Genomic DNA, 14,684 nt, shown 5'->3' on the forward strand with positions numbered 1-14,684 from the left:
TTTCCCAGACCTTCATTCTCCCTCTGTCAATGGCTAGAGCCTGTTTCCATGCTGGCTACCTCATGGTAAATACAGAACTTGGGCTCTCTGATCTCAATTGCTTTACCAGAGAATTCAGCCACAAACCAGCAGTTCTTCACAGCTCAGCTGGAGCCCAAAGGAGAGCCCCAGAAATTTCAGCCACTGAAATGCTGAGATTCATTGCCTTGTTTTGGTGGTCACCTCCTTTCTCTTTCTGAGACTCTGTAAAGGAGTGAATGAAAAATTTCAGTCTCGAGGTTTCTTGCAGTAATCTTGTGATTGTCTGCACTCTCTGTCAAGATCCAGGATTCCCAGAACTGGACTCTCCCTTTTTTTTCTGGTCCTACGCAAAGTCCTGGCTGTGCTGGTGGCACCTGTACTTTTAACTGCAGAGATCTCCATTCCTTCCCTTTCTCCCCAGTTTCACGCTGAAGGGTGCAGGTCCCAAGATGCAAGACTTGGCATCCCACTTCACTGTTGAGCCTCAGTCAGGCGTGCTGATTGCATCCCGGCCTGGTGAGAAGGTTGAGATGCTCTTCCACCCCACCAGTGAAATGGTCCTCAAGAACAATCCCATCCTGTACTGCCAGGTGAGCCTCCTGGGCCAGGCTGTGTTGTCACACGGTGTTTTGGGAGCGTAAACAAGCTAGATGTCTAATGGAATGAGGCCTTAAACTGGAGAATCCTCTCTCCTACATACACAAACAAAGTCTTTCCACACCATTTGCGAGGCTTCTTAAGTGGAGCTGAGAATCTGGCTGGCCTCTTTATTGTTTACCAAGCCCTTCCTGTGGACACAGGTGGCAGATGCCAGCCCAGGTCGAGGACGCCCGGCTGTTGCCAACATCCCAGTGAGGGTGTCGGCCGAAGCGGAGTACAGCAAGTACAGCATTGTGCCCGCCTCGCCCACCGACTTCGGAGCCATGATCGTGGGCACCAGGAAGACCCGGAGCGTTGTGCTGAAGAACATAGGCATGGCCAATTTCACATTCTGCATCCGCCAAACACCCAAGCTTGCGTGTGCGTTGGAAAGCAAAAGGTATGAGAAGCCCTGCACCACCCTTCTGTCTGAAGAGGCAGCACTCCACAGCTGGTATGTGGCAGGCAGCCAGGAGACCTGGGCTCTCGTCCATTTGCATCCCTGGCTTGGGGAGAGGGAGCAAAAACACACCTCAGTATCCCCATGTGTAGTACAAAGCTGGTGATAGAGCTGCTCAGTCCAGCAATGGGAGCTGCTGGCTGCTCTCTGCGAGCCATAAGGAACAGGAAGGCTTTTCTCTGTGAGGAGGAAGGCCAGCTTTGGCCTTTGAGGCACAGGAGCTCAGCATGACAGATGCCTCTGCTTTCTCCCCTCAGTTCAAAGCAAAGGAAATCTGCTCCATCAGCTACAAAGCGCTCGACAGGAAAGGAATCAAGCTTGTCAACACCGGTGGGTGACTCCTGCTGCCCAGCAGTGCTGCTGCAGGGGATGTGAGAAGATGCTGCTGTGCCCAGGCTGGGGCTCATCGCCACAGGGTGGGACGTGGTCTGCAAGACCAGTATCTGCTCAGTCCCACTGACACTCCTGTAGTCTGGCTCTGACCTGGAGTTGTGGGGTCAACAGAGGGGAGCAGGTCCTGTGTTTGGTAGCTGCAAGCCAGCATAGGTCTGTGAACACCTCAGAAGCAAAAACATCCCCCACTGAACTCCCAGTCCACAGAGCTCAGACAACATCACTTTTTCTTCTTCCCAGTCCCCTACCTCTCTCCTATTGTTTCTCAGAGCTATTTCGGCCCTCTGGTGTTACCTCTGGAGGTTGAAGGATCAAAGCTACCACCTTCATTCTTTAGATTCAAACTCCTTTCTCTCTGCCACTTGGGACAGGCTTGCAGCTCCTCTTGGCTTGTTGCTCCCAGCCTGGGGCTGCCTTTGGGCCATGAAGTCATCCTTCCCTGCCCTGTGACTGGGTGCTTGGGCCCAGCTGGAGGCCAGGGCAGGACATACTCTTTGCTGGGGGGCTCAAGGCACAGCTGTTAGCCATCAGCCTCCTCTGGAACTTTTTCTGCAGAGTCACCTCAATCTGGGCGCGTTCACGGTGTCCCCCTGCTGTGGCTGCATCCGCCCGTGTGGCCTGCAGGTGATCAAAGTGGAGTGCCTCGCAGGGCAGGAGGGGACATGTGAGCAGCAGCTCTACATCGACATCATGGGCAGAGACCCCAAGGACAACCCCCTGGGCATTCCCTTCACCCTGATTGTCGAGTCCTGCCTCCCAGGTACCTACTGCCCACAGTGCCCTTGGTCACACCTGCTGCTGAGCAGCACCTGAACTTGCTGCTTGGATGGAGAGGCGTGCTCGCCCTGGTGTCCCACCTTAAAATCCTCAGAGGTTCCAGCCCTCTTCAAGTCCAGCACTTCACTCATCCCTCCCAGGCTGAGAGGGATGCATGGAAGGATAAAAGGAAAGCAATGCTCTCTAAGACTGAGGTTGACTGAGTTCCATCCTCACAGCCAGCTCCCCCACCCAAGGCTGGGTTTAGCAATCACCCAGGCAGAAAGGGCTTATCAAGGCTTCTGAGAGGCCAGCAGGGTCTAGACAAATTCATAAGGGAGGCCCCTCCGTGCTCATCCCTCTGCTCAGGGAGGCTTCTCTGTGCTCATTCCTCTGGTCTGTCCACAGCACTCGTTCAGGATGTCACGTCAGTCTTCAAGGACTACCCGATCTGCAGCAGCGCCGACCTTGAGTACAAGCTGCAGTCGCTGGAAGGCATGGGCCTGTTCGTCAGAGATGAGAACAGATTCATTTTCAACAAGGTTCTGGTTGGGCAGGAGGCAGAAGCTCATTTCAGAATTTGCAATGCAGGCCGTCTGCCATGTGACGTGGCCCTCTCCATCCTGCCTGGAGAGGTAAGAGCAGGAGGCCAAGGTGGTGGTTGCCCTCTAAGGGCCGGGTGAGAGCCTGTTTTGTTCTCCAGATGCATTGCTTCCTGTGGCCCAGACTAGTGTGGCTCAGTGCAGGTCAAACTGCAGGGGAGAGCAGCAGAGCCAGGGAACAGTTGTGTGGAATTCTGCGTGTCTTGGGCAAGGTTTTGGCTCACACCTCTGGGTCTTCAGTGGGAGAAGTGAATCCTTCTGAACCTCTCCTGGAAGCACACGCAGAGAGGGGCTGTCATGAGCTGACATGCCAGGGCTCAAAGCAGAGCAGTTCCTCGGGCTCCCTGGCTTTTCCTTCTCTTTGAAGGCCAGTTCTAAGTTGTTTACAGGGGCTTTCATGCAGTGCCCACCTCCCATGTAGGCTGGGGCAGCTGCCAGCGCTCCAAACACACAATGCTTTAGTACAAGGTCAGCATTCCCTGGGAGGGAGGGAGCCTGCCCAGGGAAGGAGGAAGGAAGACACAATGTCTGGGGCTGTTCTCAGTAATGCATTTATGACTAAAACTGTGTCATGTTGAAAGGTGTTTTCTCCTAACACTGCTCTCTGGATTCCCCCAAGGAACAAATCCCTATCAACAATATTTTCAATCTGGATCCTGTCAAGATGTCCATTCGTGGCTCATCCTCTGCCATTGCTACGGTGACCTTCACCCCGCCAGACAAGCAGAGCTACGACTGCACCTTCAAGGCTTCCCTTGTCATCCCCAAAGGGTAACTGACCCTGTGAAATACTGGGGGAGGCCTCACTGACAGCTGCCTCTCCACTGGGAAGGAACAGGCCTCTTGTTAGCTCTAATGCTTTCAGTAGCCTTAGGCAGAGTACTTGGCATGAGATGATCTGGGAGTAACTCTTAGAGTAGAAAAATGAGGCTGATAGTTGATTCAGTATGAAGAACTATAAAGACAAGGAAATATTAGGTAGTCAATTTGAAGTTACTGAGATGTGCTGCAGCTGACCTGGGCGTTTCCATGGACAAAGTTTTAGATGAAGCAGTTTCTGTGCCAGTAAGTCAGTAGTCACATTTTCCTCTTTGTTTCTGTAAAATTAAGTGATCCTCTGTGACTCACTTGCATTCATTAAGCTTTTTTATGTGATTGATTGGAGCTGGTATGAAAGAGGAACGCAGTTCCTCTGCCCTGGGACCTGTGAACTGGGGCTTTGACCTGTCCTTCCTCAGCAATTTAGTGGCTGAATCACAACAAGACAAGCCTAACTGCTAATAAGGAATTGCTTTTACACTGTTCTTGGAAACGATCTTTGCTGATGGTGACGATGATTTATTTTTGCCTTGTTGCTTTTGTACTGCTTTTGTGCTGTGCTTTTGCTTGTTGCGTAAGTCTCATCTCACTGCAGCCAGGGGATTTGCCATATCTCATCTGGTGCCTCCTTATTTACCTGCTGCACTGCATGATTCAATTAAGTGAAATTATTTTTAACTGCTATTGTGGAGGGCTCTTTGGAGCAGATTCCTCTAGTGAATGGCCCTGAGTGGACTGGGAAGAGGCTGCTGGGGGGCTGTGTTGTGGAAGCCCCCCAGCAGCACCAGGACCACCAGGCAGGGAAAACACTGTGGGTGGCCCTTGGTGCTTCACTTGCCCAGTGAGAAATGGGTTAGTGCCAGCTGAAATTGTGTCTGCACCTCTCCTGCAGCTCTGTGGAAGTTCAACCCCAAATCCTGACCTTCACCATCAGCGGGAAGGGGCAGGAGCTGCCGGTGACAGTCGTGCGCCCCAATGCTCGCAGCAAGAGGGGAACGGCCGTGCTGCGCTTCAAGAGGCTCCAGCTGGAGCATTCAGAGATGCTCCCCCTGGTCCTCCGTAACAGTGGCACCAAACCTGTCAAGGTGAGGAGGACCTGCTCAAGGAAGGTTTGGGAACACTGCTTGTGGCACAGGTGAAGGGTCCCAAAAAACATGGCAGACCTGGGAAGAGGTGTCAGAAATTCTTTTTAAGCAAGTGACTGACATCTGTTCTCCAAAAAGAGAGTTTTTGAAAATTTTCCATCCAGTCTTTTTTCTTTAAGTTGAACACAAGAAAGGTGGTGGAATATTTTCCCCCATCTCTCAGGTCACCTTTTGTTCTCATGGACATGTGTGGTTTCCCAGTTCCATTAGATTGTATTTGATCCCAGTTTACTACATTTGAGGGAAACTTAGTTGGGGTTTAATTACATTCTGCCCCTTACTTTCTGTCCTGTTTGGTTCTGTGTCGGCTCTATCCAGATGCCTCTGAACGCCCTTTCTTCTCAGCTGGTTTGACTTCACTTTTGTGCTCAGTGCTGTTTGTAGTGGGAGAGGTGCCAGGCTGCCATGTGGGACCAGCAGCACTGTGGTGTCAGTCCCTGTGCCATCCTGTGCTCACACCAGCATCATTGTGCTCTGGCTTCTCTTTTCTCAGTTTATGTTACAGCTGGAGGATGAGCACGGAGCGTTCTCCTTGAAAGGCAGGGCCTTCACATTCAAGACAGTCCTCACTGGAGAAATGGAAGAGGACTCCGTCAGAAACGGTAAATTCCTTAACCATGCAGTGTGATCATGCACAGAGGGAAAACGGAAAAAGAGCCCTGCCCTTGGCTTCTCTGAGCAGCAGCCAGATGTAGTTTCATTCTTTGGGCTCTCTGTCCCCCAGGCTTTTCCTGGGGACGTTTTGCAGGGTCTCCTCCTAGCAAGTTGTAGGAAGTTGTTCAGTTCTTCTAGACAGGCTGGGTTGAGTTGTGGGAGACTGTCACTACCTCAGTGGGCCCTCTGAGGTATTTGCTGCATGTGGAAAGGTACCAGCCTGAAGAGACACAGCCCTTGAGCACACAACCAGCCAGCAGAAGCCAAAAGCACTCTTTGGCTGAGCTTTGCATATGGCTGGAGCTGGCTGGAAGCAGGTGGAATGAGGGCTGGGCATCAGCCTGAGGTTAAGCTGCTTAAGTGGTGCTGTGTCTGGAGGTGGCAGGCTTGTGAACATAGCAAGAGGGTCTGGAACCACTGTGGGTAGAACCTGTGCTTAGAAGGCAGCTGGTTTCAAACTCTTATTCCTCATTTATCCTATGGAAATATTTCCTCTGTACAGCTGTATCACTTAACTCTGATTTCATTGCTGTGCAGAGACCAAGCCCCCAAAGCAGACTTTCATCCTTCTGCGTCATGGGCAATCGGCACAGTTTAAGGTCATTTTCAAACCCACCCTGGCTCAACGTGTGGAAGGGAAGATTGCTCTGGTAGTGGGGGACATCTGCATGACCCTGGTTGAGCTGGTGGGTGAAGGCCACAACGACGAATTCACCCTCGATGGATTAAAGGAAGACACCCAGGAGAGGAATGCCAAGAGCAGTCTGAGGAAAGACATCATCGATGGTAAGAGAGGAGAGGCTGCCAAGGTGGAGCAAGGAGGAGGACAATGTCTGATCATGTGTGTCCTCCCTCTAGCCAGGCCTGGGCTGTCACCTGTGGGACTTGGTGGCTTGTGGGCGTGGCAGCCATGCATGCAGAGCAGTGTGTGCTGTGCTGCACGTCGCTGGCTGAAGGATGTGTCAGGGTGTTTGCCTGGAAGTGGTGGGATGGGGAACTGCCTGGGGAACTGCCTCCAGAGGGAGGAAGGCTTGGAGCAAGGAAGCATTGAACGTGCAGGTGTCTGTGCAGCTGAGGGGGACAGGTGGAGCTCCCTGCATGCTGACATGCCTTGCTCTCCTCCTCAACAGCTGTCAGAGTGAACCACATCGAGTTTGGGCACTGTCCTGTCGGGAAGCGCTGCCGCAGGACCTTCACCATCACCAACCGCACCCTTACGCAGGCCATGCGCTTTGAGTGGGATGCAGACGCCCCGTTCCAGTTCTCCCCCAAGGTGAGCATGCACTGCTCTGCCTCTCCCCATTGCTCAGGCCCTGCCCTGGTGCTCCCAAGAGCAGGCAGGGCAGGGAGTCCTCACATGCCACTGATATCCCGTTCCAGTGCCATGTAGGAGATGCAGTCCCTGGCTTGGCTGGGCCAAGGCTGCCAGCCTTGCAGACAAGGCTTCATATTTTGGCAGGTGGCACCTTTTGTTCTTACTTTTGTCTGTCAAATTTCACATAAATCCACTCTGAGATGCAGATTTCTGGCACAGCTGTTCACCACATCAGTTGCTTTTGCTGTCAGTCCTGCCCTTGGCAGTGCTTCCAGTTTGGAAGTCTTGACTGTTTCCCTGATTGTCCCTAGGTGGGACACCTCCATCCTGGCTGTGCCAAGAACATCGCAGTGATCTTGAGATCAGATGTCCCAGTCACCTTCAGAAGGCACCTTGTGAAATGTAAGGTGACCAAGATCAACTTTGAGCTGCCACGAAGGAAGGTTCTAGACTGGGACGACCAAATGCGCACTGTGACGGTGAAGGATACCACGTGGAAAGACCCAGCAGGCAGGTGGCCTAAAAAAGAGAAGGTAAGAAGCAAAAGGGCAAAAAAAGGCAACCCAGCTTTTACTAAAAGAACCACCATAACGGCATCACTGCTGGCTGTGCAGCTCCTGCTTCCTCTGGACACTGCACAGCCACGAGGCTCAGCAGCAGTGCATTCCAGGGGAGAGGTGGATGCACAGTGACTGGATATACTCACACAAGAGGGGGAAGCCTTTGGACAGGAGACCTTTAGCCACACACAAACTATCAGTCTGTGCCACAAGCACAAGTGTTGCAGCCCATGTTGAATGGGAGACAATGTTTTATAATTTTATCCCATTTTATGGTAGAAATCTCTTCATCTCATTTGGTACCTTTTCACCAACAAGGAGTTAAGTCTGCTGCACTCTGTCTCTTCTTTTAAAGTGGAGAGAAATATACTTCTCCTGCATATGCTGGTGAGCTCCAAGTTTTGTCTGCATGGATACCAGAGAGTTTGGTTATAGTCTCTGTATTGTGTGGGGTATCTCATCACGAAGTAACCCAGGCACTGCGTGACTCTATGGAGGAGTCCAGAGAAGGATCATCTCCAGAGACTCTTGCTTTTATTGTCATTATTGCCAAACACACTCATCTTGGGCGAAGGTTCTTTCTGAGTTTCTGGACCATTTTAAGGCCTCTAAAAAACATCCTCTTTTCTATCAGAACATCTGCAGTTGGAGACTTTTCCAGTGAGATCTTTCACATCCCAAAATGCCCATGCTCAGCTCCCAGCAGTGTGGCTGTTGCTCCGGACATGACATCTGGAGAGCACTTTCTCCTAAGACAAGAAGGAAAAGGTGCTTTCTAGAACTCTTCAGTCTTGAGGCTCTCCATCCACAAAGCTCCAGCAGGAGAACTTAACCCTAATTTTGAGACCTGCTGGATTTACAGGGGACAGGAAAAAAGCCAGTCCCTCTACAAGGTTGAAGGACAGGGACTGGAACACAGCTATCCATGGGGATATTAACAGCTGTGGTAGTGACTGCTTGGATCAGTGGGCAGAAACAACTACCGTAGCAGAGCAGTCCTAATTTTGTCATCTTTCCAGGGAAGTAAAAGTCAATGGTCCTTTCTAGTCCCGCTATGAGGCTGATCTTGGAGGCCAGAAGATTCTCTTCTCAGCCTGACCTTCTGGGCTCTGCTCAGTGATTTCTCCCTCCTCTGTTTGCAGGTGGTTGAGCCAGTCCTGGAACCAGCTCACACTGTGGTGGAGGAGAGCAGCCAGGAGGCTGAGGTGTACCTCAGTGCTGTTGTTGCCCACGCCCAGTTCAAACTGAGCACAACCGTGGTTGAGTTCAAGGACACCTTGCCCTTCCAGACAAGGACAGCCTTGTGAGTGCTGGAGGCCAGCAGGGCCCTGTGAGCGGGAGCTGCCTTTGCCCAGGGCTGGCCCAGTGCCTGCTTGCCAGAACTCTGCCCCAGCCCCAACCAGCACAGGCCCCTTTCCGTGCACACAAGGCCAAGCAGGAGATGGTGCCAGGAGAGCCTCAGGGCTGCCAGACCTTTCTGCTGAGAGCAGCCATGGGTTTGCTCTCACTGCATGTCACCTGTCCTCATTCTGCTCAAGGATAAGTTTGCAGTCAAACCAAGACCTAAAGTCCCTTGGCTTCAATGTCCTGGGCACCATGTTGGCCCTTTCTTCTTAAACATCCACACTTGGAAATGCTGTTTTGGGCCACCCAGGACAGCAGTCTGAGCATGGCAGGGCTGCCTGGGGAAGAAGATTCTCTTCAGCAGAAAGTGGTACCAGGAGGCCATCAGACAATGTTACTGTACTATTTGCTTTATATTTATTGGAAATTTTTTGTTATTCCTCCTTCTTGGTTTTCAGTTTCAGGCTATGCAACACAGGGAAGATAGCCCTGGAATACTCCTGGGAGGAAGCTGGAGATAGTGAAGCAGCGATGAGGACTGCTCTGGCACGTAAGGGCATTTCACTTGGTAGCTGAGAGCCCGGGGAGAAGACCCTGCCACTTCACCCCAAAACATGAATTGCTTTTTCATCCTTCTCCACACATCCACTTTCATCAGCATCTTGCCAGCTGCAGCTGGAGAGTTTTTGCCCCTATCTGCCATTCATCCCCTTCTGTTCTTGCTCTGCCACTTGCGGTCTGCAAAGGAGCTGAGCCAGCCTCTGGGGAGAGCCACGTGCTGGGTCAGGACTGAGAAGGGGGACATCAGGGACATCTCAGACTCTTTGAGAAGTCTGAGACTGGGAAACACAAGGGTGTTACAAGTGAGCTGACCTGTAGCCACTGTCTGTGTGCAGTTCCTCACTCCAGGGCAAATGTAAAGTCACTGTCTAAAAGCAACTCTCCTGCTTTGGCACAGGAGTGTGTGCTTCAGGCAGAGACCCTGTCCCACATGCCCCATTTCCTGCTAAAAGTACTTGGCCAGAGATGCTCCAAGTGCATCCCAGCTCTTTTCCACCTACCTGCATCAGGAGGCAGAGCTGCTGGCAGCACAGGATTTTGTCTTTGAAAGGTGTCCTCCTCCTCTCTGCAGGTAATTTCCTCTCCTCTGAAACTTTAAGGCGTTGCAGAAACCTTCTGCATCATTTTGGGTGGCAGCAGGACCAGGAAACTCAGGCTTTTGAGCTGCGGCTGCTGCAGCGGCTGGCCAAGCACCTGCAGGATTCCAAGAGGCAGCAGTTCGAGGAGCTGGACCATCCCAAGAAGCTGCGCAACTCAAAGCGCGTTGGTTCCGCCCTGGAAATCTTCCCAGACGCCATCTATGACCTGCCACTGTTCTCCATCAAGCCCTACCACGGCATCATCACTCCTGGCCAGAAGCAGGCCTTTCAAGTGCAGTTCTCCCCAAAGTGCGCGGGGATGTTCCAGACCACCCTGCTGTGCAGGTGAGAAACATCCAGCCCTTGCCAACTCATGTTTCTGACGGCTATCACTGGGCGATCACAGGGTGGAAAGGACCCCAGTAGGTCATCTGGTCCCACATGGCACAGGGTTGTGTCCAGAGGGCTCTGCAATAATTCCAGTGAGGGACACTCCACACCCTCTCTGGGCAACCTGGCACCTGCACAGGAAAGAAGTTCTTCCTCAGGTTCAGGTGGGATTCCCTGTTCAGGTTCTGCCCATTGTCTCTTGTCCTAATGCTGGGCACCACCAAGCACAGCCTGGTTCATCCCCCAACACCCTGCTTTCAGTCCCTCTGACTGGGATGGGGAGGTGGGCATGGAGTCAGGCAGCCCCAGAGAGGCGGCACAAACACCCACAGGAGCACAGAAAGATCATCATCTGGCCTTGGGAGGGAGACACTGGGAAAAGACACTGTATGGAACATCACACTGCTGGAAGGTTGCAAAACTGGGAGATCCAGGAAGCAGCAAGTGCCCAGCTCTGCTTCCTTTGGAGACAAGCAAGGCCTGCTTCTCTGCCTGGAACCCTATGTGCTGGAGTTGGTCCCCAGGCACTTAACAGGTCATGGTCCTGCCCTTGCACCTCTGCAGCCTCCACGCAGCTTGTTTAATTTGCTGCATGCTGCTTGCACAGACAGAGGATGCAACACTGTGCAACTTGCTGTGCGAGTTGCAGAGCAACTGGCTGGGAATGTTTCTCTGGCTAATACCAGTCCCCTTCTTCCTAGAATTTCTAACCTGAATCCAGCTGAGAAGATGAGGCAGGTGACTGTGAAAGGCAGAGCCTTGGAGCAGAAGATTCTTGGTAGGGCAGACGGAGAAAGGCCAGGGAGCCAAGGATCAGGTGCCCTGGAAAGCAGCACCTGAGGGACAGCATTTGTGCCAGCTGGAGCTCCTGCAGGAGGCAGCAACATCGTGCCTTCTGCTGCTGCTGGTCTCCCAGCCTTCACCAGAGACCTCTGCAGCTACCCTTCCGAGCTCCAGTGAAGACCTCTAGCCAACCTTTAATCACCTACATAACTGTTTATTAGATTGATAATAATTCATTTTCAACAATTAATTCTTAATAAACAATTGCTAATACATGGTTAACCGTCAGCTTGTCTTGGTTGGAAAGACAGGTGTCTGCGGGACCTCTCTGGAATGGAAAATGTGACCTCCTCCTCTCCAAATTATTATCACTTTGAAATTAAGGGGCTTTCAGGCAAAGATATGGGAGAAGTTCTTTGCCAGTATGTACAACAAGGCAAACAAACAACAACGCTGGCAGCAACAACAAACAGAAGCAGATACCCAAGCACAGCCTTCCTTCGGCTGCAGGCACTTTCCCTTTGGTGTAGTTCCAGTCACAGCTGGCAGGAAAGGGAGGCAAAGAATGAATAAAGCAATTGCTACAGTAATTGAAATTAAGCTACACCAAGGAATGCACTGGAGAGCTCAAGCACTGTATGATCAATTCTGAAGAACTTATTGCTGTGAGGGAGTCTCTGCAGTAGCCAAATAGTGACTGGACAATGTTGAAGTTGTTCAAAGATAAAGAAGTGATGAGAAAACACCCTAGTGAGGGAAGAGCACTAGCCCTTAGACCCTTTCAAAATATGCAAATATATTAGACTGAGTTCCCCAAAATACAGAGATGGAAATATCTTCTTGGAACAGTTGATCACCTCACCCACTGGGAGCCTTTGCTATCTCTACTGCAACTACCTCCAAAGTGGCTAAGATGCTATTAGAACAAATCATTCCCAGATATGCAAGAACTGAAAGAATGGACTCAGGTAAAGGAAGACACTTGACTTCAAAAATTTTATGTTCTATGTGTTGTATTAGACATAAATTGGAAATTCCATACCCCGTGGCACCCTCAAAGCTCTGGATGTGTGGAGAGAATGAATGCTATCCTTAAGAACCATATTACCAAATTAATGACTGAAACCAGATCAGCATTATTACAGATCAGAACTGCTCCAAGAAAGGACATAGGAATTTCTCCCAATGAAATATTACTTGGGCTACCTAATCTGGGAAGGTAGAGCTGAAACTAATGACTTCCATCTCAGAAATTATTGCAGGCAATTACAGCTGGTGCTTTGAAGAGTTGTTTTTTCATAAGAGGTTTACCAAAGGGTGTCTTCTTCATTAGCAGATGGTGTGACAAGCAAGGTGTTGATTAAAAGACCAATCAGGTGCACCTCTATCAGAATGGTGTATAAAAGAATGCATTTCTAATAAACTCAGATATTAGCTATGCACTAAGAACCAGAGGAAGTAGCCTCACATGGAGAGGAAATTCAGGTTAGATTTTAGAAAAAAAAATTTCACTGTTCAGGAGTCCAGGCCTGGGAACAGGTTGGCCAGAGAGGGGGTGGAGTTGCCATCCCTGGAGCTGTTAAAGAGGCCTCTGGATCTGACCCTGGGAAATGGTTTAGTGGTTTAGCGTTTGCAGTGTCAGTGCTGGCCTGACGTTGAACTGATGGTCTTAAAGATCTCTTTCACCCCTGCCGCTTCTACAACTGCAAGCGCTTCCCGCCCGGCTGAGGGGAAGGCTCAGGGCTGTCCCGAGGCCAGGGGCGGCCGCGCCTGAGGGGCTCGGGCGGCGCTGCGGCTGCGGCGGCTCCTGAGGGGCCGGGCCGGGCTCTGCCCTCAGCTCCGCCAGATCGCAGCCCTCAGGCCGGCGGGGCCTCCGCTGTCCTTCAGCCCGACGATCGCAGCCCATCCCATCCCTCAGTCCGGCGATCCCAGCCCTCAGCCCGCAGATCCCATCCTCAGCCGGGCCGCGCTCGGCAGCGGGCACCCGCCTCGCCTCGGGGCTTGCCCGGAGCCACCCGCGCCACTGGACCACAGGTACTCGAGCCGTGCCCCATTTTCCCCCTCGAGACTCCCTAACCTTCCCACACAAGAATGCAGCTGCTGTTTCATCAGTAGACTGTTGCCTTTCATCCCCCCCCCCTCTTTCTTATGCTCTTTCCCTTTTATATTCGGGCTGATCTGGAGTGCTTGCTAAGGCTTCAGAGCGGAGCTGTGATAATGAGCTGTAAATCACGCAGGGCTCATCTGAGGGAGGAGGGAGCTGAAATGGGCCAGGACAGCCCCAAGTCCTGTTCCACATCGCAGCGTCCTCACGGCCCCAGCTGCTGCTCTGGGCTTTGGTTTCCACAGGAGGCCAACAAGGCGCACTTGTCCCCTCTGGGTTTGGTCCCTGGTTTCAAAGGAGAAGTCATGCCCAGGTTGGCTGCTCTGCTGGCCATGCCAGCCATGTGCTCTAGTGCTGCTGAGCACACGCACTGACAGATCTGCGCTTCTCCAGGAGTGGTTTCTGAGGTTTGAAGCAATGTTACTGGGTTGTTTGCCATAACTGATGGAGAAGTTTCATATGCAACACTTGCCAGCTGTTTGTTGAGATAAATCTAGTTGCTTGTCTTTCCACCTTGCTCTGTGATGCAACAACTGAGGTGAGCTGTTTGCATCTAATTAATGCAGGCTGGCTTATAAACACTATTTTGTGTACCTTCTGTAGGTTGCAAAAGATCCAGGAAAAAGTCAAGATGTGTCCTTGTATACATACAGTTTTAAACCCCTTGTGCTTCCTACATTGTATAATTGTATAAACATGTATTAAATTAAACTCTTCTGAAAAGCAGTTAGCTCCAGAGTGAACTCATTTTTGCAGCCTTCCTTTTGTTTGCGTGGGTTTTTTCTTAGGCTGGCAGGGTGGTGGCAGTAGGACAAAAAGAGGTGAGGAAGGCTGGCAAGCTTTTCCTTGTTGTGGTAGGGTTGGATTTGTAGGAAAATGAAATGCGTGTCTGTTATCACTTCTGAAAGGCTGCAGGGAATGGAAGTCTCTCAATTCTCACTCTCTAAGGGAAGCAGCAAAGGAATGGGGGCAATCAGTAACTCCCAAGAGAAAGCAGGGCTGGCTGTCTTCATTAAGATGACAACGATTCTGCTTTGAGCCTTTGTCCACTCTCAAAAGCTGACAACCTGGTAGTTACAAAGGCAGGGCTATTATAAAATACTGTATTTTGCGCGAACGCGTGTGCGGCTCCCAGTCCGGCGAGCCAGAGGGGGAACTGCCGGCGCCTCCGCTGCATCCGAGATCAGCCGCCCTTGGCGTCGCGGCCTCGGGCTGGGCCGGATCGCGGGCTGGATTGTATGCGCTGGACGGGACGAGGAAAGGGACTGAGCACTTGCTGGGGGTTAATGTCGGTTCATTGAAGGATGGCAGGTACCGAGGGAGAGAGCGAACCGACCAGCAAAGAGGCCTGGTGCGAGGGGAGAGGCGAGGTTTTAAAGGCAAGGGGCGGAGACAGGAGGGAAACCCCGCTAGCAAATAGGAAAACATATAGATGCACAACATAACTGACATGCAAACATATACAATAAACACAAGGTTAGAGAGGAGCCCCGGGAGCCCAGCCAATTACATCCCCCAAAGAGAAGAAGGTTCTCGAAAGCTGGGAGGAGTGGGGGGTGA

General features: G+C 51.6%; 1 protein-coding gene across 1 annotated transcript in view; it reads left to right on the forward strand.

Annotated features, from left to right (window-relative positions):
- LOC134424492 (hydrocephalus-inducing protein-like) overlaps positions 1 to 13,930 on the forward strand; it is a 67,853-nt gene extending 53,923 nt beyond the window's left edge. The window contains exons 51-65 of the mRNA XM_063168309.1: positions 443 to 611; positions 822 to 1,060; positions 1,378 to 1,492; positions 1,964 to 2,273; positions 2,678 to 2,904; positions 3,491 to 3,642; positions 4,583 to 4,775; positions 5,329 to 5,437; positions 6,027 to 6,275; positions 6,620 to 6,762; positions 7,116 to 7,337; positions 8,507 to 8,667; positions 9,167 to 9,258; positions 9,841 to 10,192; positions 10,939 to 13,930. Of these exons, the coding sequence (XP_063024379.1) occupies positions 443 to 611; positions 822 to 1,060; positions 1,378 to 1,492; positions 1,964 to 2,273; positions 2,678 to 2,904; positions 3,491 to 3,642; positions 4,583 to 4,775; positions 5,329 to 5,437; positions 6,027 to 6,275; positions 6,620 to 6,762; positions 7,116 to 7,337; positions 8,507 to 8,667; positions 9,167 to 9,258; positions 9,841 to 10,192; positions 10,939 to 11,077 (2,872 nt within the window). The 3' untranslated portion in view covers positions 11,078 to 13,930. The remainder of the gene's footprint in view (positions 1 to 442; positions 612 to 821; positions 1,061 to 1,377; positions 1,493 to 1,963; positions 2,274 to 2,677; positions 2,905 to 3,490; positions 3,643 to 4,582; positions 4,776 to 5,328; positions 5,438 to 6,026; positions 6,276 to 6,619; positions 6,763 to 7,115; positions 7,338 to 8,506; positions 8,668 to 9,166; positions 9,259 to 9,840; positions 10,193 to 10,938) is intronic.
- Positions 13,931 to 14,684: the final 754 nt, after the last annotated feature.

The sequence above is a fragment of the Melospiza melodia genome, chromosome 13 (assembly GCF_035770615.1).
Source record: "Melospiza melodia melodia isolate bMelMel2 chromosome 13, bMelMel2.pri, whole genome shotgun sequence".
Lineage (NCBI taxonomy): Eukaryota > Metazoa > Chordata > Aves > Passeriformes > Passerellidae > Melospiza > Melospiza melodia.